Below are 25,021 nucleotides of genomic sequence, written 5' to 3' on the forward strand. Positions count from 1 at the left end.
CGCTGCCTCTCACCTCTTGCAAGAGTCTTGGTTGTTCCAGACTTCTCCCATTTAAATTATGGAGGTCAATGTGACTCTTAAAGCTTCTTCAGATCAGTGCCTCAGTGCAGAACTGTATTGGATCTCTGCAGACAGTTCCTTCAACCTCGTGGCTTTGATTTGACTGTGACTTAACTGTGACATGCACCGTCAGCAGTGAGACTGACACTGGTACATGATGTGTGACATCAGTCCAGAGTAAAACATCTTAATGATGATCAAGACAAAAAGGGAGGCACCTTAAGTTCTGTTTACACTATATACAGTATATATATATTAGTGTATATATGGTCAAGTTTACCAGATTTTTTCTCTCACACTCTGTTGGAACAACCCGAGACTCTTCCTAGAGGTGAGAGGCAGCACAAGATATCAATTTGCCCTGTGTAGGTCTGTGGAGAAATGTTATTTAATGAGGACTGGCCAAAAGGTCCTCAGTCCGATCTACAGTATGTCCAAGTACACACACACATGCATTTTTGCAATTTTACAAGATTGCTTTGGAAATGGAGAAGTCTACAGATTCATTGTTTTGTTGTCTAATTTAATTCAGGGTATTATTCTAGCAAAACCTCATTTCTTTTTTAAATGTATCTAGAGAACATCTTTGTGTCTGTGTTAGTAGGTGAAGTACATTGAGGACGAGTAGGTGGTGCAGACAACAGACAGATTTGTTCTTTTGTAGCAACAGGAAACCTCCCACATCACATGGGATTTGTTTCACCCCCAGAAAAAAAAATAAAACAGAAAACCACCTGATCTTCATTTTCCACAAGGTTTCAGTTTCAGAACCACGGCTAAATGTAGAATGTAAAACAATAAAAAATTGCACTTCTGCCGTCTAGACCAAACACTACCTACATTCGTACTTTTTACATCAGGCATTTCTACTGTTACACTCACAGATACACAGAGGCACTGGACCCATTAATAATTAGGGTTAATATGATCTCACCTGAACTTGAGAGGGGACGAGTAAGTCAGCTCTTCACAGGTCTTCTAAGTGCGTTACACACACACAGAGTGAGAGTGGGTGTGTGTGTATTGGTCAACATCTCCGTGTTCCTGCACATCAGGGGTAAGTTATCCTAATTCTGTTTCAGTGTGTGATGGGAGGGGACGTCACATTAGTTGGAAATCGGGTGATGAGGACAGGTGAAAGATTTACTGTCGACACATACAGAGCTGTGGCGGTGGACACTTCGTTTGGATGGCATCTCCATTCACTGAGCTGGAGGTGCTGATGATCATGTTCTGTCTCCTGGTTTTCGCCCTCTTCACTATTACTGGGATGTTCAATGAGGAATGTGGAAACCCAAATGGTACGATCTCACACACACACACACACACACACACACACACAGTATATGTAGCAGGGATCTCCTGCTGAGTTCTCAAAAGGATTCTCCTGACTTTCTACTTCATACAGACTCTCACCTCCTCCAGAGAAAATAAACAACAGGAGTAGAATAAGAGACTTGGTGCTGTTCAATTAGTTTTACTTGTCTTATTGGTGTTTATTGTATTTATCCATATTACTTTATTTTTTTTCAACAGCACAACAAAACCTTTGGGGGAGCTACTTAGAAATTTTTTTTTATTTGAATTACAGAATAGTTCTTCATTATACTTTCTTTTTTATTTCTTTGATTTTAAATATATCCATAATATATTTTGAATACATTTAAATTTATATATATATATATATATTATGATTTATTTTGCACATTAGTAGTAAGATTTTTTTTTCATTTCTGTAGATGGAGGTGGAAATCCAAAGTGAGTGACCATTTTGAATATTTCCTTTTCTTCAGAAACTCACACACAAGCACGAGGTCCGGAGTGTGTCGCTTGACTCCAGATGACGAGGAAACTTCTGCCAACAACAGCAAACTCTTCTTTTCTGTTTGTTTCATTATCATGAGGACATGTCAGTCAAAGCCTTGGGGTGTGTGTGTGTAATCAGTTAAAAGATGGTGACCTATGAATGAACGTGTGTGTGTGTGTGTGTGTGCTTGATACAGGATCCAGAGTTGTAACCTTCCAGGATGAGGCACGAAGGTGTGGCCTGAACGGGACAGAATCAATAAATGAAAACCTGCTGGAGACAGTACCTGCTTTCTTTGTTCTTAAGAGCGTGTAAATGTGAAAACACACACTCATATCCTTTTACTTTGATCTGACAATAGCTGCAGTGATTCTGCTCCTGGTAAGTTTCAAATCCTTGTGACTACTTCTTTTCTTGTTGTGTCTCACTGTTTGATTTGCTCAGGAAATGTGTATTGAATAAAGATCACCTGCAGCAGCAGAGAGGTTTTTTCCAAATCTAGGTTGATCGCAAAAGGTGTGTTGATAGGTTTAGAGTCAGCTCCCAAATTATTAGACACCTAATTTGTTTTAAACCTGCAGAAGGATGATCTGTTTGTGTGTATTCACTTTAGAATTTCAGTGACGCTCCCAACAAATGGCCGTGAGGATTCAACCTCGGATGATTTTATGGTTAAAATAGAGACGGTACAATTGTGGTTGAAGTAGTTTGTCTGACAGTTTAACTATAAAAAAAGTTCCCTGAAAGCTTTCAAATATATTATTTATCCTCCTCCCTGACTGTTTTATTCAGGTGACTCCAATTTCATTCTCTGATACTACAGAGCATTTCTTAACTTGATTCATAAAACACAAGATAAGACACTGAGCACTGGATAATTCAAATGTTTCAGACTAAAATTAAACACAAACAGATGTTTCTGTGATAAAATGTCTCAATGACACTGGGGAAATGTTCTGCTTCTGCACATTTGTGAACAATAGACCTAAGTTGATTACAAGTAGCACTGTAGCTAGACAGAGGAGAATGAGTCATTTTAAACCAACAACAGTGTTGACGATTGCAAATAACAATGTTATAAGGCCCTCTGGTGGAGACAACAGGCTGCTGCATCTAAAGCTGTGTATTGCTATGACAACACTACTTGTCATGCTTCTGTGCCTGACAACCAATTCTATTTTAATACATGGATTAGGTGCATTAAAGTGTAATAACTATATCATCATGACTATAAACCTGATACAATTAAATTCCTGATTTTATTCACGTCAAACATGTACAGTTGTTATTGTTGCTATTATTGGTTGTAGTGGGATATTATAAATCCACCCAAACCCTTGTGCTTTGCATTGTAATGACATGCCTTTTTTTTGTATTTTATAGTTGTGTAGATGGACCTGCCATTCACTGCCTTAGAACTGAGCTTCATCATCATTGCCTTCGTCATCTTCTCCCTCTTCATCATGGCTTCAATCTTCAACCCGTCACACGGACCCCAGTCAGGTACCAAACGGCCTCTGTTCAGGCCAATTCATACTTTCCGTGTTCGCGCAGACGCCTACGTGGATGATCCCCATGCAACCCAAAACCTGTGGCTGCGAAGTAAATCTGTGAACTATCCATCTCCCATTACAAATAAATATTTAATTTCTGCGGATAAACTTACTTAAAGGGGAGGATAAAAGAATCAAACTATGTCTGATTATCCCGCCGCGCACACCCAGTATAGGCTACATCTTGATCTCTCCCTGTTTCCAGATGCGCCAGGAAACGTTTCATCTCTTATTTAAGCGGTTTCCAAGTTTACCAGGTTGTTATTAAGGAACATATCCATAAATCGTGCCCCCCCCCAGCCACGCCTAATGATCATATCGGGTATTATGGATTGCACAGGGGGACGATAGGACGATGTGACTGAGGTGAAGATCACCCAACACCAACTAAAAAATAGTGTGACTCAGGAAATGTGCACGTTCATGTCTACGGATGCACGAAGTTTGTCCAAGTCTTTATCAGATACACGTGGATAAACACTTCTAACGCTGTGACTTGTGTGCATGTTCACTTTTAGACAGAGATTCCTATGGTGCAAAGGAGTCCGGAACATTTAACAGAAAGAAGAGAGTCATCACAAAGGAAGCTCAACAGAAGCCATGAGGTCAGAACTCTCGATCTGATGGTTTTCATCGAACAATGAAGTTCTCAAAAGAACAAAAGAGAGACGGAACTCAAAATGGACTAAAAACTGAACACATGCATTAATTTATACTGTGGCCATTGTCCTCTGACCTCGCACTCAGGGTGGGAAACTCAAGTACTGTTATCAACGGAATAATGTTGTACTGCTGTAATCCAAGCTGCAAGTCGTGGAGGGAATTTAATAAAGACTAATGATCAAATGACTGAGAGTTGAAATCTGGAGGTTCTTTGGAACATGTTTCGAGGTAAAAAAAAACATTACACTTACATAATACGATGGGAAAGCTGCTTTAATTCTGAAATATGAATGCACCTTTTGACCCGTGTATTTAAACCTGTGAGTAAAATGCACCATGGATTTTGAAACTACGTCACTGCCGCCACAGGATGCACTCAAATATTCCATAATTTGATGGAAATGACACCGACCTAAATTGGTCTGAATTTTGCCATCTATAAAATAACATTTTGTGTTGGATCATGATAAAGTGCTGTAAGGACAGGAACAGTGAAAAAAGATCTATCGTACATATAGCTTATTTTGCTAAATAACATTAAAAACTAAAAAGTATAATGAGTAACTATTTGCTGGCCTCCTGACTCTTATTTCCTAGGTAAACCTCAACTCTATCAAATCCAATCTATGCCCTTGCTCTTTAGCTCCATCTGCAGTTCTCATCACATCAACACTACTGTTGAAAATAACCAAACCAGATCGAACACAAGCCAATCAAGGCCAAGCTCAAACTTTTAGCAGAACTTGATACATTTCTTTGTGCACTGTTAATAGTTGTATCCACTAATGTGGGTCAATCTACAGCCATTCGGAGCCACACTGCAGTGCAAAGCCTGGACACTGGGTTTGTGTGTCCATGGAAGCCGCTGTGTCTGGTTTAGGATTAAACAAAACAAAGTGACTTTTGGCCCCTGAAGACCTTGTGGGGTGACATCCTGGGGGGTTAGAGGCTGCTCCCTGTTGAGTTTGCCCCTTGACCCCTGAGCCCTCTGTCACTCCTCCACAGTCAGCCGTCTAGTTGCCGACACAGAGGGGAGGAGGAGCTCCGGGAAAAAGACAGGGTTAATCAACTGTAGATATTTTTCCTCACAAGTGCATTTGAAAAAAAAAAAAAAAACGCCCGACTCATTTGCGTTGTGATTCAGGCTGTGTGATGTGTCCTGATGAGATACTATACAATCTGTGTGTGTGTCTGTGTATTGAGTGTTCACTGCTGTTTATGTGTATATGCATCCATTGAGGTTTGTATTGGGCAATTGGAGATAAAGGGTCTTAAGAGTAATTAAGGCCTGGCTGCGGCCCTCATTAACAGTGAAGACCTTTGGCATAACAAGAGACCAGCTATCACTCTAACGATGGACAACGAACTGACGCATCAGATCACAATCAACGCTCGTACACACACACCAAGACACTGGACTACACCCTTAAATGTCAGACGAAATGGCTCATCTCTGTTCTCGTGTGTACAAGCAATACAGCTTTGGTTGTATTTTCATAAATCTGGCAATTTGTAGAACTGATTACAACACTACTCACAAAAGTAACTGAGGCATCGAACCAAGTTAACATTACTAAAAATTGGTCCAACTTGGCAACAAACTAAAATCTTAAATTAGGATGGCACCAAGTAGAGTGAATACAACACCAAGGCTCAACCGATCCACTTAAATTCAAACAAACTGCACCAACTTGCACACACTCTTGTATATCAGTTTGCAAGTCCAACGTGGATCATGTGTGATTTGATGTACACACACACGGTGCTACAGAAATCCCACCTCCAACTAGACTTTTTCCCCCTCACACCACAATGTAATAATGTTGTTTTTTTTACTATTATACATTCAAATATGAAAGAAAAGTATATAATTATATTATAATAATCGACTAATGAATCGTGTGTCTTAGTAACAAGAAAGAAATCGATGGGAAATGTGTTAAGGTACTTCCCTGCACTTCATTACACTGCTACAACTTTAGCTGCCATGTTGTAAATGATACATGTATGGATAATATGAATGGTGTGAGAAAAATGTATGTTTTTTGCAATAAATGCATCATCACATCACCCAACCTTGATTTAAATTAAATGCTGTGGAAGTTGCAATTACCAAACTTGAATCCAACTGAACACATTTTCAATCCCTTCAATAGAAAATCAATGATTACTACAGCTGTTCTGGAGGCTTGTGTTGACCCAAAACCTCCCTACAACACTTTATGTTCAAATAGCTGTAGCATACAACAATGTTCGACTGAGTGGAAAAGAAACAGTCACTTTACGACCCACTGTCCTTAACAACTTTTATCAGAGAGGAAGTTCTTTATCAGTGGGTCCTGGTAATGACAAGATGGGAGAAGGAAGAAGAAAGTGAAAATTCAAGAGGGGTGGAGAGGAAGAAGCTTCCTCCGGAGTCGTAAAGATCACAGCTACTAGAAAAACTGTAATCACAACAGCAATAAGACCGGCTCTGCAGTCCAACTCTGTCAAACTCCTTCCTGAGTTACACACTAATCCTACATTTATTTTATATTACCCAACTGACACGATTCCACTTTTAGGCTGTCTTATAACAATGTGCCCATCAAAATAAAGCTTAAATTGTTCTGCAGCCGATTTATTAACATCTAGAATTGTTATTACTGATTTTCATCTGCCAGTAATACTGAAATATTAATGTCAATATGACAACATAAACGCCTCTTGATCCGCTGGTTAGTGTCTTGTTGAATTGGACTATACATTTGTCTAAAACTACCCAGAACCAAATATGACTTTTTTAAATGTGTTTGTTTTGTCCAAAACCCCCAAAAAGTCCATTTACAATATATAACACAAACATGGGCAGAAGTTCATATTTGAAAACTGGAACCCCTGATCGATGTCTGTATGGTGTTGATACTTCTTCCAACTGTTTACTTTTTCAAACAATTTTCCAAATTCCAAAAGTTGGCAAATGTTAAATGTTGTCCGTACACAGGTAGCCATGCAAGAAATTCAACATTTGTCTGTTTTCATTTAATCACTGAACTATGCAATCTAAATCGAATATTTTAGATTATAAAAGTAAGGTAGAGGTGTGTTGATCATTTTTCTTAAATGCATCGGACTTGAAACTGCAAAAATACAATTATCCTAGGATGAAAAAGAGGAACCATTCACATAGAAGACGCCAACGAAGACGTGGACTTGGATTGACAGGGAGATTCAAGAGCTTTTGGCAATAAGAGCCTTCATCGAAATTTGAAAAAACTCTGTGCTTTCTACTGACAACAGTGCTCATTTAAAAGATTACTCGATTGACAGAAAATAAAACCATTTATGAAGCAATATCACACAACAATGTCTGGTTTAGGTTTCCCTGATGTGAGTATTTACTGTATCTCTGTTGCTTAATCAAAACAAGACACCTGAAGGCACCTTGGACTCTGGGAATCTGAGGGAGATATTTGACTGTTAGATCTAAAGCAAATCAATGTTGCAGACATATTTTTGAGATTTTTTAAAGAAGTACTGAGGTTTATTATCCAACTACTCGTTTCATACAGAATGTTCACCTTGAAGAGAGTGAGTGTGGAGGGCAGCAGTGTCAAGGTAGTGACGCAGTTTAATAGGAGGTTGCCGTGTGTGTGTGTGTGTGTGCGTGCGTGTGTGTGTGTGTCTCTCTCGTAGGGGAGTGTTTGAGCAGGCTGGGTAATCCCTGTAAAAACGTATAATCCCCAGGAAGAACAAATATTACAACACGCTTGACTCAGTCACAGAATACCCGGTGGGGAGAATTTGGTATGATTCACTTGTTTTCTGTTTTCGGTGCTGGGAGAAAGAAGCAGGGACACACGCAGTAACTGAGATTTGGCAGCACTTTGTGGGCAGTGGATACCAGGTGGCTCTGAATGACAATTGGAGCCGAATTAGCATATTCAAATAGGGAAAATAAAAAGTTTTTAAAGACAATGGCAGCTGATATGCAAAGTTGCAGCTTGCCACAGAAACAAACTGCATACCTCAGCTGAGTGTTTGCAGCAGGATGACTGTGTGTACGAGAATGCTTGTGTTTGTACGTGACCCTTAAATCCATGTGGAATCTCTGTCATTTCGAGCAAACATTTTCGCAAACACCATAAAGCAATAAAGGGAAAATGTCTTAAGCCACAATGACACCGACACGTACACGCACTCTAAAAAATATACAAATGGAGATTCCAGCCTCCTTTGTCTATTTTTTGGGGCTGAAGAGAGCCGACGGTCCACATGCTTGTTCAAAGTCTCAGTGACTATTTTGAGCCCTGTGGTCCATTAGTGTCCTGCTGCTTCTCTAATCCTCATTCACATGTAATGGCTGACATTTCATCTTAATGTGTTAATTCATTAGCTGGGTGCTGAATGGAGAGTCTCAGTCCACAGAGACGGCCGTAAGCAGACACGCTAATGAGTCCCCACACTTTGCAAAGCCACCGGCGACCGCAGAGCTAATGTCAAGTGAAGTGGGTAACCCGCTGCAAGAAAACCCCCTTTTACACCACCAACTGGCAACCGGCATGAGACGCCGAGCGAGGTATTGTTTGTATATTTTGATACCACGGAAGATAGCACTTCCGCATGAGAACATTTTAGCTTTCTTGCTCTAAGAAATATTTTTTGCAAAGTTCTAAACCACTTTTTTATTAAACAAAAGAATGAGGGAATTGGATTTCTTTTATCTTCCAAATATTAAAACAAAAACACTTGCATCAGCTTCGGCTCCTGAAGATGTTGTAAAATTGGCAAAATTTTGATTTAAATCAAGAACTTTCTGACAAACAGTACAAACAACTTGACACCAGCTCAGCTTACAATACAAGACAGTTTAAATACTTTCCAGAGCTGCAGACAGTATAAATAAAATAGTTGAGGTTCTACACTCAGCACTAACTATCAAACACCATATTTTATTGGTGATTAAAGGACAAGGATTTTATTCCAGATTTTGCTACTTGGAAGTTTTAAATACTTTGTACAGATGCGCTGAAGTAAGATACCATGCCTAAAAAAAAGCTGCTTCCAAACCTAACTGAACCAAAGACGAAACTGCACTAAATCCTCAAAAAACCATAGATTTTTTTTGCCAGAAAAATACCGAAGCCCAGAGATCTAACCCCATTCATCCGATAACATACATTTGCAACGGCCCCACAAAACAAAGACAGAAATTCGTGCAGACAGACAGAGACGGTAGACGCAGGCCCAGACAGACAGTCAGGCTATCGATAGTCCAGAGCATCTCTGGATCCCCTTCAATCAGGTCTCCTGCCCCAAAATCCTTGGTGCAAACACCCCCACCAATACCATCTGAAAGCCCCCAGATGTGTGTGTGTGTGTGTGCCCTCACTCGGTGCGGGGGTAGGGGGACGACTGAGGGAGGAGGGATCGGTTTCTTGGAAGGACCTGCTACTTTCAGCTACGGCTTCTTAAATCTTTGTTCTGATGTTAGAAGCGATGAATCAAAAATGCCTGCCTCTTCCGCTCTCCTATCAATCACTCATAGTTGTTGCACACATGCACACAAACACATGCACGCACACACACACAAAATGCGGCAGGAGAGTGTTTGTGTTCAAGGGGCAGTTGGAGGCTAGGGAGGGGGCTTCCTGTCATTTGAATTGCCCTCTACATGTGGGGTCAATATGTGCAATGCTTAATGAGTGTGTGTGTGTGTGTGTGTGTGTGTGTGTGTGTGTGTGTGTGTGTGTGTGTGTGTGTGTGTGTGTGTGTCAGGGGTTGAGCTGGGAGCTGCTGTGGGAGCAACACCCCCTCCCCATACTCCCTCCTCCCTCCTCCCTCTAAAAGGCTGTATAAAGGAGGTGGGGGGATAAGCACTATTTGCCACTTTGCTCTCAGACTCAGAGACAATCACACTCTCACTGGACACACACACACACTCGGGACACTCACATTCCTCGGGGACATTCTGATCATCTGGAGAAAAAGAGGCTCCTCTGTCCCCCGTGCACTGGACTCTGGGTCTTTGGGACTGAAGGACAAGGAGAGGACACACAACCACACCGAGCATCATCAGTCCTGCACAGAGGGAGGAAGGACTTCTGGGGGGGAAACACCACAACAACCATTAACTGAGCTCTTCTGAAGCCGCAAAACCAAAAACCATGAGGATCTTCAACCTGTTCTACGTGCTCCTGCTGCTTGCAGCCGCTGTGGCATCAGTCTCCTCCGCCAGACCAGGTAAGCATCTCCAAAAGCAGCCAGAACCCCACAATGGCCGCCAGGTGTTGCCATTGTGGTTCTTATATAGTCCAGGAGTGCTCTGAATCACAGAGAATCTACTGTACGTAACTTCTTGCTAGGTTAGCTAACTTTAACTAATGCTCGTTGGGTTTTAGAGATTGTTTGTTTGTTAGCTTCAACTTACTCTAAAAATTTTTTTTAAAAGGGCAGTTTTATTTTAATGTAAAAGCATAAAAAATGTACCGTACTTTACTTCTTGCTAGGTTAGCTAACGTAAACTAGGTTATTTAACTTAAAACCCACCCATTGTCTTTAAAACTTTGGTAATTAGCTTAAACTTGACTTCAAACTTAATACTAAGTATAAAGAAAGTGTTATTTTACTGTTAGAAGCATCGCAAAACTTTACCGTCCAACTTTCCTGGATGACCAACAGGTGTTCGCAGTCCTTAACTAGGTTAAAGCTAACTTCAACTAGGCTAGCTAACTTTAGCCAATGCCTCTTGGCTTTAAACGTTTGTCAGTTAGTTCAAACCGACTCCGATATAGAAATAAAACTGTTTTATTTAATAGTAAAGACATCGTCAAACTTTCTTAAATGGCGGACAGGTGTCCTTTCAGCGTCCAACGTAGTCCCGGCCGGTTTTTACCAGTGTTATAAATCACTGCGCGAGGTTCGGGAAACTGCAGGTAACCATAGCGACAGTACTTGTTTATCAGCTATTTCGACGTATTAGCAAAGAACTACAAATAAGTCCAACTTTAAATAGTCACTAACATCATATTTTATGGTATGTGACACACTGTTAATGGTAAAACAAAGAACTTCATCATGGCGGAGGTGCACCTTCTACGTACGATGCCCCCCCCCACACGTTGTATTGAAAATAAACAGCTACATTAAAAAATCAAAAAGAAGATATAAAGACGTGCAGTTGAGATTTAAAAGTGTAAATTGTGTGGTGCACCTCTAAAAGTGCGTAGCGCTTTTAGTGGCCAAACAGCTGGTTTTTGGATGTGGGGGGGCTTTGGGTCGTGATTGGGTTCATGTGATGATGGAGAGGATGGCGGGGAGGAAGAGGGGAGGCAGCGCCGCCTGGGGGATCGCACAGCGGCCCCCGCGGGTCCCTTTGTCCCCGGGGCTGGAAGGCACTCCGGCGCGCTTTTGTGAGTCGCGGTGTTAAAACGCCAATGCAAATACTGCCGGCTCCATTAACATGACATGGAGGAGCGGTGCCAAGTGTAAAGAAGCGCATAGCTGCGGGCGAGGGGAGCGGTTTGTGTCGGAGGTGCTCACAGGGAGCAGGAGGAGGAGGAGGAGGTGGAGGCGGAGGCCATAAAGTCATCTGGAACTTTATCTCTTCCTGGGCTTGGCGGGCAGCCTGTGAACCGCGGGAGTCAAAGTGGATTTATTAGGGACGTTTAAAAATAATCATGTGTTAGGTCTGGGAGTCCCACTTTATTAGAAGGGGGTCGTTTCTGCTGCTGGTGAATGGAGGCAAACAATCCAACAAGAACATAGGCACCTCCATGGTCAGGAGAGGATCCACTGAACCATAACACAAGTTGTTAGCTTCAAAATCACCCAAACTGGAGAATGGTGACTGTGAAAGATGCGGTTAAATCTTATTTTAGTGCTAAATGTGCAAGCTGAGATATTCTTTAAATTACCTTAACACCCAGAACAACTTTTGATAAGCAGCGAATTTGACTGCGAGCTGCCCAACTTACCTACAGACCACAAAATATATCATCTACAGTGTCCTGTTGCGTTTATAATGTTGCATATTTTAATCGAAACGTCTCTTTCTTTCAGATTTCCTCAACCTAAGGAGAAGGTACCACAGACACCACTGCCCACACAGGCGCTGCTTGCCCCTCCACTCGAGGGTCCCCTTCCCCTGAGGTAAGAAGTGCACCCATGCATGTTTCTGTGTGTGAAGAAAGAGGTTATGAGCCAAGTCGTGTGATGCATGGAACAAAAACCCTAGTTAGAGCTGGCAGGTGGCAGTTAAGGAGGTGTGTGTGATCGGTGGCAGAGGTGTGTATTCACGAAACAGTGCAGGGGGAGGCCCAGACATAAATCTCACTAACGATGAAGAGGAAGGTTTTAGTGCCGCGAGGAGGAGGGGGCAGTTTTCAGCTTTAATTTGGACTCCTGCACAGTCACTTAATCTGTTTTTGTCCCACTCTGACCCCTTCGTATCCAGACACTGATAAATTGTTTTTCCATTACAGGTGGAAACACACGAAGGAGAGCGATCCAAGGGGAGAAATATCAAAAAGGAAGCAACTGGAAATCCATGGATGGACCCTTGTATCAGGGCTTGGACTGAAATGGACGGGGGGGAAAAAGCCATTTAAAGACTATATGTATATACTGTGTATATGTAGCTGTTCACGTACGCACAAGCAGCTTCAAGCTTGAGTTATCATTCCAAAGAAAGACACGGTGAAAATATAAACCATGATATATTATTGTATGGCAGTTTGGGGTTCCTCCGATCCTCAAGCACCTTCCCTCCTCGTCTGCGAAAGCCAACGCTACTTTCACCGTCACGGACAAAGACGTGAGGAAGCTTCAACATCCTCCGTGATGAATCCAGACGCTCCACTGAAAAGCTACAGACCAAAGAGCAGGAGACGTGTCTAGTGACTGCAGCTACGATGAACAGCGCCCACATAGTATTCCTATAAGTGTTTAAAATGCATGTATGCACTTCAAATGTTTATTGAATCACATTTTAAACTTTTTAATAAAAAAAAAATGAATGTACTTGTTGAGTTTCGTGTCTGACGGTGGATGTGGAGAACTGTGGCAACATGCGAGGATAATAGTTCAAACCAGACTCAGAGAAATATCAGAAAGAACTGAATCAAATCAAATATCTGTGACGGCGTAAGGCCCAGATCAAACAGGGACCCTGGTACCCGCAGCACTCTGGACGACTCCCAGCAGAAGACACATGGGAAAGAAGTCGTAAATGCCGCGCTCCCTGTGGAGCTGCGGACGCCGGAGCATAAAGGAATCACAATGGGGAACAAACACCCAGGGCTCAAATGACTACCTCGATATTTCGTTAACGTAGATTCCCGTGACTGTTGAAATTTAACACAGAAAAGTCGAGGCGGCAAAAAGACATTCACACCAGCCAATGTTGACACGGTATTGTTTCTATTGTTCTGGCTCTTTTTTTACAAGACCTTACAAAAAATAAACACTGAACAGCAGCTTCTTACTTGGGTTTCCCTTCATTGTAGTGTCAATTCTCGTCCTGACAAAGGCCTCAAATGAAGTGAAATGAGGATATTAAAGATTTATTGGAGCTGGATCACACATACTCAAAATAACTGACTGCACAAGTAGAAAAAAAAACTGTCACCACTTTATGTATTTACACAAATTCAGACATAAAAATACCACTTTACAGACATATAATGTTAATTGGGATCGTTTGACCGTGGAAAGTTAACCTCTCCCTCCTGCTCCTTCAGTCCCTCTTTAGTGCAGATGATCTCTAAAACAAAGTCGCTCCCCCTCCGCTTCTCTCGCAGTAACAGGCGGCAGCATCCACGGGTCACTGGGGGTCGTAAAAAGAGCGATAAAAACCCCTCACCTCTGATCTGTGACCCTTGACTCCTCATCTCCTCATCTTAAACCTTCCTCCACTTTCAGCTCACCTCCTCCTGCGTCATCTGTCCAACTCACTCAGTCTGCGCGCACAGGTGCATTTGCCTATTTCAGTCTTTTATCCAGTGTTTCTCATGGTTTAAGTCTTTTTCTTTGGAAGCCACAGATCCTCTGCAGAGAGGGTGACGGCCTGGAGAGTGAGGAGGCCGCACTGGGGTCAGTGTTGAGCAGTCAGGTTGAGCAGCCTCCTGCTCAGTAAGGTGTTGTGCTGCTTCAGGTACTCGATCAGGTCGGCCTGCTTCTCCACCACCTCCTCCAGACTTGAGCCCTCTCTGACACACAGACACAAACAGCATTTTTGTCAACAAATCCAAATATGAGATTAAACCCGACTATGAACTGGTCTTAAGTAATGACCAAATAAGCTAAGTATTATCTATCTAAAGACCAATACAGGCTACATCCATATACTTTTCATTTTAAATACGAAAAATAACGATGAACGAGAAACAACAATGGAGAAAAGTAAGAACAGGGATTTCTTTTTCTTGGACAGAGTTTTACCTTCGACGCTGGTAGACGAGTCGTTTCTAAAAAGAACTCATCAGGAAGCAAATGCCAGCAACGGCTTCATTGTTAGCAAACATCTAAATTAAAATGTCATAGTCTGGATGTAGTCACAGCTTATTTGTCTGTGCCATAGGTGTAAAAATGATTAAAAACACATTTATGATTATGTGAAATGATTGTCATGTTTTAGAAGATTATATATTAACCCTTAGAGACATGGACAGAGATGAACGTAAAGATATTGTATCTTGGTAATCTTGACTCCTATCTCTGTAAAAATTTAGTTTTTGTTTCCAAAAAAGCAATAACTCACAACTTGTACAATGAGAAAACTTTTTAACAATGCATGGACATAGTGAAGGATGGGAGGGGCTTCCTCCAGACAGGGTAGAAATTGGTCACTTTCACTGCAAATGTAAGGGAGGCCGTCATATCTCAGTTTGGAATTAATCAAAAACAACATGGACACAAAGTTAATAGAAGAAATGTAAACTCCTCTGGTTTGATCCTGAGAAATAAGGCGTTAAAACTAAAGCACATCAATCAGCATTTGTGGGTCAATGCCTCACTCACCGTCCTTCTGCTGTAAATACTGACTAACCCCAAATACATGGCTCAAAATGCACAGTTTACTCTGTAGTTTCAAAGAAATGCTCCTTCTGCTTATTTTGAGAATTAGGATGACGATTCAAGACCAAAATAATTGCAGTACTCTCACAAGTAAGGGGACCAAGCCTCAACATTTAATATGTCTTTGTTTATCTGGCGACATTCAGTTCAGTGTTGTCGTGAGCAAGAAGAAACCTTGCTGTTGTGACAGTGAGGTCGCTCGGCAGTTTATCCAAACATGAGGCCGACGGTCGGGGACTGAAAGGGGCTGGGAAGTGTGTGTGGTCCAGTGGAATCTGTTTACCTGAAGCCGGTCTCAGTCGGCAGACTCGTGATACTGTAGTTGAGCGTGTGCTCTTCTTGGCTTACGTCCGGTGCGGCTCGCTCCCCGTTGAACCGCATCACCTTGACTAGAAAACACAAACACAACATCTTCAGTCGGACGCCCAAACATTATCGAGCAGTGAGAGCTCTCCTACAAACGGTAATCACTCAGGTGAGAAACAGCACACATTTGTTTTTTTTACTGTTTTCCATCCCTCTCCCTCTCCTAAACACACACAGGCTGTTATATCCTGCACTTAGCCCTTATGGGCTGCCATATCCTGCACTCAACCCTCTAATTCTTACACCCTAAACATACACCTTGACAAAAGAGGTGGGGATAGCAGCGAGGTGTGAGTGTCTATAGGATACAGTGGGCGAGAGGAGAAGAGCCAGGGGCAAAATATGGATTGAATGTCGCTGCTGTTTGAATGGAGATAAGGTATGTGTGTGTGTGTGTGTGAGGAAGGGCCGAGGGAATAGCAGGCTGAGTATTGATAAGACTGTGAGTGAGTGTCATTAGCCAGAGGAAATTGTCAGGGAGGTTCTAAAGAGCGCTATCTTTGCTTTGCTACAGTTCAGCATCTCAGGATCCACACTCAAACACAATCCTCAGAAATACTGCACATTCCTGCATAATGAGGCCCTAAATCTGTGTGTGTGTGTGTGTGTGTGTGTGCGTAAATAAAGATATACTAAGCACGTATGTGTGAGAGAAAGACATTCCACAGAGTCAGAGAAATGAATGTGGTGGAGAGAAGAAAAGAAGCAGGTAAAAGGATAAAAAGTGATGATGAGCCTTTGTTTGTTAGAGAGAGCGACAACGCAAAGAGGCAAACTGGGGTCACATATTTACAACGTATATAACACAACAATAAACACAACCATTACCTCAGATTGTCAAACATAACGTTTCCATGACAAATATACTGAGAATAACCAGGTTAAGGTAATATTTTGACTTCCCTAATACTTCCCTACAACTGTGTGTGTGCGTGTGTGCGTGCGTGCGTGCGTGCGTGCGTTTACAGAACTTGGTTGACAAATGTTTGGCATGTATTGCAGCCTGCTGGAATCGTCAGTTTAGTTACACAACTTTCATTATCCACCACCATTGACCACTGTGCCGTTTGTCGTTTTCTTTTCATACCTTTTTACTCTTAACTTTGTAGCCTATGAGCATAATTAAAGAAACATGCAAAACATATCTCAGAGCCACTGCAATGGATTTCTAGGATATCAATATATTTTGCAAAGTATTTACTTCCTAAATTAAATATTTGAAGGGAACACTGAAAATTAAAACAGTTGGAAATAGAATGTCACTCAGTAGAGCACATACCTCCACCAAGGCCCAACAGTCCCCTAAATCTGATCAGTTTGCACACACTCATAGACATCTGTCCCTTTACATGTTCTTATTTTATCATTAATTATTTCCAGGGAAATCAATATTCAAAAATGTCCTGGATTAGACCCCTGATCCGGATCTGCACCAGATTGAAAGGGTTCTTCCTGGACCCAATCTGCATCCCTCCACCAAGGTTCATGAAAATCCATTCAGCAGAAAACAAACCAACCAACCAACAAACCAATGGACAGGGTGAAAAATGGAGGTTTCTTATTTCAGATAAGAGTAAAGCATTTATTTATAGCGAAACCTCATCTCAAATGCATGAATTTACACACATCATTGCCATTTAGTTTTTTTAATCTCGTGTTCATTTCTACTGTTGTTTGGTCTGGTGCTACAGTTTATTTATGCAGATATGAGAGCAGCACCCTCATCACAAAAACTAATTGTATTTATATATATCACAAAGTATTGTGATATTTGCTGATGTGATATTGTACCGTTGTGTCAAGTGATGTTGAGCTTTGCATGTCGGTTAATCGGGTGGTTTTGTAGTGTGTGTGTGAGTGTGTGTGAGTATATCACAAATACAAACACAGTGACGTAGTGCAGACACAGAAAAGAGTGAAGTGTTTAAATCTGGTTGATGTCTGTGGAATTCATTGTATCAGAGCAGCAGGAGAAACAGACAGAGATACTGGGATGGACGGACGAATGGACAGACGGATGGCGCAGTGTAAAAGAAGTGACGCATTTCACACATCCCTGTTAGAGACTCATGCGGCTGGACAGACAGTGCTCAGACCTGGTCTGGTCAGATCTGAGAAGCTTCAATCACCCATCCAGAGCTGCACATTTCCAGGTGATAACGGTGAAGCTGCAGAGGTGCTAACAGCTGATGCTAACGCACAAAGTGGTCAAACGACGACGCAACGACTGGATTGAGCATCAAAGACTTGGAGGGAAATGGATCCCAACAACCAGACTAACTGACTTTCAGTTTTGCATTGAGCAGCGTTAACACCTCTCAGTTCATCTTAGCATTCTGGAAAATAAAGCCTGCTCCTTATATCATTGAATTCATTCATTTTCTCTACATATTCTTTTTTACTTGTATATATCTAATTTTGTCTTAAAGTTTTTTCACTTATTGCTCCTTTACTTTAGATTCCTATCTTTATCTTTCTCCTTATTCTTACAGTACCTGCTTTTTAAATGTGGTTTATTTTTGCATTCCTTGTATGTGAAAACCTACTTTTTTATGATTTATGATTCTGATTCATGTGAAGGAGAAAAGAATCACCAACCTACTTCAAGGACAAACCTCAGACTTTGCACTGATGCATTGAACTTCTTCTCCACAATAAGCATGTAGAAAATATAAAGAATATAGATAAAAGCATGAAAACAGCTTGTAAAGAACTTGAATGGTGGACTGACTTTAGCTGGACACATATTACACCATTCAAACTGCAGCAGAATACATTTAACAAACTGTTTGTGTTGTTATTAAATGGCATCACAATCCTTACACTGACTTCCCTTTTATATGGATCTGGCATTGGTCCACATTTCTATAAACAGGTTTTTATGATGATTATAATAACTAACTCTCAGAGTGGGACTCAACTTCAGAACATAACCCACTTAAATAAATTGGCTGATCAAACTAAATAAAATCAAAATAAATCTGACAAAGTTAAACCAGAGTGACTTTTAATGCTGCGTGTGTGTTTGTGTGTGTGTGCGCCCTGCAGTGCTTACACTATGTTCTGACCAGGCAGAGGAGAGAGATGTATTCTAAGTTTACTCTTTGAAGGCCACGGCATGGCTTTGATGTGCATGGGGGTCTATAGAGGAGAGAGCATTCATGTTAAAATGAGAGAGGCAGAAACATACAGAAAACCTCAAAGACACACACACACACACACACACACACTCACTCACACACACGCACACACTTACAATCAGCACGCACTTCAAAGAGAAGTTGAACGAGGCCTTCCTGTATGGACTTCATAGCTGCAGGCATTATATCTCTCCCTCTCTCTCCTCTACAGAGTTTTTCTTTTCCTTCTTGATCTCACTGATGCCAACTTGACACTTTGCATCAGTCGGAGTCAGAGTGCATGTGTGCGTGTGTGCGTGTGCGTGTGTGTGAATAAGTGTTTCTGGGTTAAAAGGTTTGCGCTGCGAGGCGTCGCTCAGTTTGCGCCGTGCCTGACTGCACTGATCTGAGCAGGAATGCGACGGGTGAACGGAGATACCCCCTCACACACTGGATCACCCTCACTGTAAACACGGGGACAATGTGTGTGAGTGTGTGTCTCCCTCCTTGTGTTTGGGTGGAGCGGGCTCAGGGCTACCCTTTGGCTAGGTTAAATCCTAATGCCTCTTATCTCCTCTCCTTGCCTCCCTGGTATCTTCGCCTCACATCTGTGCCCTTCAGCTGCCAAACACACCTTTAATATGAATTTCCCTTCAATACACATTCTTTCATATCAATATCCTCTGATAGAGCATCTGTAACAGCATTTGTCCTTTAGACGAAAGCAAGGCCGCTGCATTAACCTTCACCAAACCTTCTGGGCGATATACACATGTTGAGTCATTTTTATCACTTTAATATATGTAATAGCATTTCTAAACTTTTACCAAGAACATATTTATTGTTTAAATCAAGTAAATAAATGATAATAGTAATATCAGATGTGTCACAGTGTGGAATCCCTGTAGATTAGCGGTTAAAAGTCAAACCATGGACCTGCCAACACGATACTTATCTGAGTCTTTATTTTGAGGAAATAAAAAATAAAATTCAGCATACCTTTCGTCACTATGTAAAAAAAAAAAAGGTGCTGCAAAATAAATTCCCTGCTGTATCACTTAAACATGCTGAGGTTCCATGTTCCAAGTTTGATTTTCTATTAACATGCCATCTATTGTACATTAACAAAATTACTGGATTGAATTTTCCTAAATATTTAAAAAGTCATGTTACACAAAGGATGTAAAAATAAAGTAGCTGCTAAAGAAACTTTTAGAGCAACAAGAAAATGTTGTAGTTTTAATACTAATTAAAAAATATTCATTATTAAGTCATTACAGGCCTGATGCAGCATTCAAGCCTACACAGAATATACTGCAAGTCTAAAATAATAAAAAGACATTGAGCTGAATTAAAAATCATTCTGTGAAAAGTCATCGTAAAGCTGCAGCGACTTCTAATGGCCGATTTTAATCACGTGACAATCGGAGCCTGACCTCAGCTCAACTCATCAGCATGTGCAGAACACACCGCAGATAATTACAAACATCTCGAGTGGAAGCTTTCACGACTCTTCACTTTTTTTATGCTGTTAAGCTAAGCTCAGAACCCAAACTGATCATTCCGCCCATTAGCTAATTTCTGCTTCGTTATATCAATTTGTCATTGTCACACATTAGTTTGCCATCTTGTCAGATATTATTTAATTAATACAAAATCAAACTGTGTTTCTACAAAAGCTTGAGGGGAAGAAATGCACTATATGCAACAGGCTTTATCATATTTAGGAAGGACGTCCAAACGCACAATGTAAATGGTCACCACTGCTTTCCCTCATGCTCTTGGCTTAACTAAGCTGTTTTCAGGCCTGCACTGAAAGTCGGGAGATTTCCATGAAATGTTCCAGAGGAGCTGTATGTGAGAAGAGACTGCAACATTTTCTGGAACTTTTCTCTGACACTTTCCTCTTTCCTCTTGTTGTGAACGCATCGGCCACAAACGAGACACGGACAATATCCTGCTTCGTTCTTCATATGTGAAGGCAAAATCTTTTCTGGAGTTCATGCCTGAAAACAGAAATATTCCCTAAAATGCTGTGACTTTTTCGGCAGCAAATTAAGTGAAACCTCCCTTAACCCGGCTCTTGCAGCCTTTCAACAAAGCTATCGGCACTTTTGGACAATTTGATCTTAATAACTAGAAGTTTGTTATCAAGCTCTGGGCCTGAGACAAATAACAGACATGTTGGTGTGAGTTTTATCCAATAAAGTTTGCATGGAGTTTATATCTGAAGTAAAAAGAAAAACAGCACATCAGCAGAGAGAGAGAGAGGGGAAGAGAGGGGGGAGAGAGGGGGAGAGAGAGGACAGAGAGGTGAATGGTTGATTGTCATGCTGTTGGGTCTGAAAAGGGCAGGGCAGGTATTGTGATGCGAATCTGCTCAGATTGAGAGTGGGGGAAGTGTGTGTGTGTGTGTGTGTGTGTGTGTGTGTGTGTGTGTGTGTGTGTGTGTGTGTGTGTGTGTGTGTGTGTGTGTGTGTGTGTGTGTGTGTGTGTGTGTGTGTGTGTGCGTAATGTAATCTGCAGGGTGTGTCTCTCCATATATCACTACTGATATTACGACCCACATCCACAGGAAACCTGACAGCGTGAATGACGCTGCAACAGTAAAACAAAACCACACTCTGCTTATAAACTGTTAGATTTGAACTGACTGAACAAAAGGTCTTTTTTCATCAAACATGATCCAAACAACACTGATGGACCCGAGCATCAGGGGAACGAGAGGGGGGGGGGGGCATGGCTGCTTTGGTCTGAGGCATAAAAAGACCCCCTGCTTTCAGAGATGCACTGAACTTTTAACCATTTCTCAAAGTTTTCCAGAGGGGTTGTATGTGACAATTTAAATGTCCAAGTCCATTACTCCCGACTTGTTCCGTAGCTTTTCCCGCCAGCGCCTCTAGAATGTGTCCAGAAACGTCAGAGTGAGCTCATGTGAGAATATGGTCTGTCTGAAAATTCCTGTGAATGGGTGTTTATATGTCATGCTCGTCCTCTCTCTATGCTCTACCAAAGCACACCAACATTTACACCAAATTCCCAGATTGATTGAATTTAAGGAGAGTGTTGGGTCATGTGCTCTCTTAGGGCCATTCTAATATATGTTGTTAAATTTGTAGTTCATTGTATTATTATTGTTCTTTTTTTCTCACTGTTTTCCATCACTGAGTAATCTTTCGATGCTATGAATTTTATTATTATTTATTCTATTTCAGTGTGTATCTTATTTAGTGAGTCTCTTGGTTTGAGGTTTGGGGATAGGGTGGAACTGGGTGGGACTTGGGAACCAATGGGTTGTATATATGTGTGTGTGTGTGTGTGTGTGTGTGTGTGTGTGTGTGTGTGTGTGTGTGTGTGTGTGTGTGTGTGTGTGTGTGTGTGTCTTGATGAAGTGGTAACAAGGGGTTTATGGTCGGCCGTAAAGACTACATGCATGTGTGTGCTGTGAGGCCATGAATAAGAAAAAAAATGATGCAGTAAAACTTCATTCAACTACAATAATGTTTGCAGAAATAATGCTGGTTAAACACTTCTATCTGTAACCATACAGCGACATTATACTATAGAAATTTGTAATTTACCTGAGTAATAGAAGAGACATGGCATTGCCACCAGCAGCTCCAGCACCACGATGCTGAGCAGAATGTAGGTGTGGACAGGCGGAGAAAATCTTGATGCCAGAACAACCAACAGCGAAACGTTCCCTGCGAAAAACACATACATTTTCCCTTCAGTATCGCTGCCACCTTGTGGACAAACCTGACACCTACACGAGCAGTAAACTACATGTGCAGCTGGTACCTGCAGAGTGAGCGGCGAGTGGGAGTTGATTCAGTCCTTGTGTCTGTCTGTAGAACAGCAGGTATCCTCTTCTCCTGGCCTGACCGTGATGGTGCTGTGCACAGCGGGTGAACACCAGCACCAGCACCCACAAACACACCTTCCCGTACACGACCACGCTGTCACCAGGCACGTCACCCAACACACTCTTACACACCTCCGCGTCGCCCAATTTTAACACACACAGCACCGCCACACACACCGACAACACCACGAACACAACCTGAAAAGAGGAAGAGAGAAGTGGAAGAGAGAACACGTGTCAGACCAGCACATGCTATTTTCGTACAGACTATTATTATATGCGGAAAATAAACAGACCACTGTAAGAACTAAAAATAAGAGGACGGATTGTAGAAAATGTCTTTAAAGGTTCTGCATTCATCATCTTCTAAATAGGGAGAAATTAAAATTATAATATGAAATGATTGTAGGGCTGCAACGGACAATTTCTTTTAATTATCAATTAATCCCAGGTTAATTATTATTTCTTAATTTGAAAAAGGCCTGTGGCAGTTTCCCAAAGTGACATCTTCAAATGTCCTCTTCTGCCCCAAACCCAGAGATATTAATTTACAATGATAAAGTATCAAACAGAGAATAGCACAAAATCCTCACAGTGGAGAAGATGGATGAAGATAATGTCCCAGTTTTATGATTATTAATAGCTGCCTATTAATTTACTGTCCTCATTACAGCTCTAAATTTCTGTCGCACTGTTGCAGCACTATTATCAAACTAATATAAGAGTCATTGAAACACAATTTTAAATTCTGTTCAAACATTGGCTCGTGCTTTCAGCTGCTTGTTTACACATTAAACACTTACTTTCAGTTCCTGCTTGTTTATTGTTTACAGTAAGTTATTCAGTTTCCCAAGCAGAAAAAAATCCTACAGCTCCTCCTATGTTACCCTTTGAACGTTTACACAGTCCGGTTTACTGCTGACATTAGGGAACTCTCTCATTAATCTAGTGCGTGTCAACACAATGTGTGTGTGTGTGTGTGTGTCTCGCACATGCAGCAGAAACAGCAGCGCAGCATAGCAGTGTGTCGGCAGGGTCTGAAACTCTCTCCTGATGACAGAGTGGAGGGCGTCCGCAGAGATCAGGGGTCCATCCACCAGAGAATCTTCTTCTGTGCTGCGCGTCATGTCGACTGACGTGCCCGCCTGCGGAATGAAAGACCACATTATTAAACTATTATTGCTAATTTAATCTGTCAGATTGTTATATTAATCTATTGCTTGATCTTTCTCTAGAACATTATGAGCTTTAGGAAAACAGATGTTATGACATGGCTGTAGCACTGGATTATATTACATTGGACATTGGTATATCAGCCAATAAAAACACATCAATGATTCCCTAAGATCTCGTTATCAAACTGCTATGACAAAGAAATGTAAGTTTAACCATTCGCTTTAATATATATATATAATAAATTACAAACACAAACACATATCGAACTTGAATTAAGAAGATTCATATATTATTTCACATAAGAGGTAAAGATAGGTGCTCATGTTTTCTGCATTTTTTTATTCTGTAAAAACAGAAAATGTGAGAAAACTGTGGAAAATGCTTATTTCCATTCAAATTGCTGAGAGAAATATTCAGTTTATTAAAAACTGAATAAACAGGCTAAACAGACAAAACTAAAACTTCGAAGTCTCACAGAGAAAATATTGATCACTTTTGATTGAACCGAAAAATCGACCAAATCGGCTAATTGTTAACAATAATCGATTAGTCAAATGTCACCCGACTTAACCGACTGGAAAATAAACTCATTGCTGTGTTTATTCCGACAATCTGCCCCGCAACAATAAAACAATAAAACAGGAAACACGTCTGATAAACCTCGAAATGTCTGACAGCAGCTTTTACTCTGAGTTAAATATGTTAATCTGATCATCAGTGAAAAACAACAGCTTCACTACACATCAGTCAAATCCACCAATGAGAGTATTTCCTCTTTTTATTTGTGTCATCTCTTGTTAGCTTCCGGGCTAAATACAAAACCATCAACTCGTAGCCAGTGAAATGAAAAAGACTCGTACATACTGAGTAAAGCGAGCGTCCCGCCGACTCCATTTGTTTTTGGGGTATTTCGACGGTTCTTGACGAAGAAAAAACAACAACAACAACAACAAACGTTAGCTTACATACTGTCAACAAGACACAGACTTCCTGTGTTCACGTGTTCCGGTCCCGATCTGCGTTGGTTCCCAGCACATTGGTTCCGGGCTGCGTCACGACATGAGAATAGAAATAAAACGGAAACTCCTCCCGAACACTTTGTAACAGTTATTAGATAATTACGATAAATAGATAATGCGACAATAACAGATAATGTATGTTCATGTTTCTGAATTACCAACTGTCAATATCAATAAACCTAACTAATATTGTATCTAATGGATTAATTGCATAATATAAAAGGTATATAAATATAAATAAATAAATAAAAAGGTCAAGAACTATAATAATATACTGCAATGATGATATTTTGTTTTCCTGTATGTGAAGAGTGTTGATAAAATATGTCTGTTTTTTA

General features: G+C 41.1%; 2 protein-coding genes across 3 annotated transcripts; one reads left to right on the plus strand and one right to left on the minus strand.

Annotated features, from left to right (window-relative positions):
- Positions 1-9,938: 9,938 nt before the first annotated feature.
- Positions 9,939-13,083, plus strand: apela (apelin receptor early endogenous ligand). Its single transcript, XM_035184364.2, has 3 exons — positions 9,939-10,305; positions 12,124-12,213; positions 12,546-13,083. Exons 1-2 carry the CDS (start codon positions 10,230-10,232, stop codon positions 12,210-12,212), a joined length of 165 nt encoding a protein of 54 aa, XP_035040255.1. The 5' UTR covers positions 9,939-10,229; the 3' UTR covers position 12,213; positions 12,546-13,083.
- A 526-nt stretch (positions 13,084-13,609) lies between these two features.
- tmem192 (transmembrane protein 192) lies at positions 13,610-24,695 on the minus strand. 2 transcript variants are annotated; one of them, XM_035184349.2, is made up of 6 exons: positions 24,634-24,695; positions 23,481-23,633; positions 22,425-22,686; positions 22,205-22,327; positions 15,422-15,527; positions 13,610-14,270 (listed from the first exon to the last, which is right to left on the minus strand). In XM_035184349.2, the coding sequence occupies exons 2-6, from the start codon at positions 23,613-23,615 to the stop codon at positions 14,156-14,158; spliced, it is 741 nt and encodes a 246-aa protein (XP_035040240.2). In that variant the 5' UTR covers positions 23,616-23,633; positions 24,634-24,695; the 3' UTR covers positions 13,610-14,155. The 2 variants fall into 2 exon arrangements, with proteins under 2 accessions (XP_035040240.2, XP_035040231.2); XM_035184340.2 differs by having other exon boundaries at positions 24,529-24,672.
- Between the last annotated feature and the right edge of the window lie 326 nt (positions 24,696-25,021).

Source organism: Hippoglossus stenolepis, chromosome 2 (genome assembly GCF_022539355.2).
Source record: "Hippoglossus stenolepis isolate QCI-W04-F060 chromosome 2, HSTE1.2, whole genome shotgun sequence".
In the NCBI taxonomy this organism is placed as follows: domain Eukaryota; kingdom Metazoa; phylum Chordata; class Actinopteri; order Pleuronectiformes; family Pleuronectidae; genus Hippoglossus; species Hippoglossus stenolepis.

Excerpts from the sequence above, each read along its gene's own strand:
- apela (XM_035184364.2), top strand. The coding sequence starts at position 10,230 with ATGAGGATCTTCAACCTGTTCTACGTGCTCCTGCTGCTTGCAGCCGCT. Across the intron at positions 10,306-12,123 it reads AGTCTCCTCCGCCAGACCAG|ATTTCCTCAACCTAAGGAGA; the intron begins GTAAGCATCTCC and ends TCTTTCTTTCAG.
- tmem192 (XM_035184340.2), bottom strand. The coding sequence starts at position 24,558 with ATGGAGTCGGCGGGACGCTCGCTTTACTCA. Across the intron at positions 23,634-24,528 it reads CGGGACGCTCGCTTTACTCA|GCGGGCACGTCAGTCGACAT; the intron begins GTATGTACGAGT and ends TTCATTCCGCAG. Across the intron at positions 14,271-15,421 it reads CCGACTGAGACCGGCTTCAG|AGAGGGCTCAAGTCTGGAGG; the intron begins GTAAACAGATTC and ends TCTGTGTGTCAG.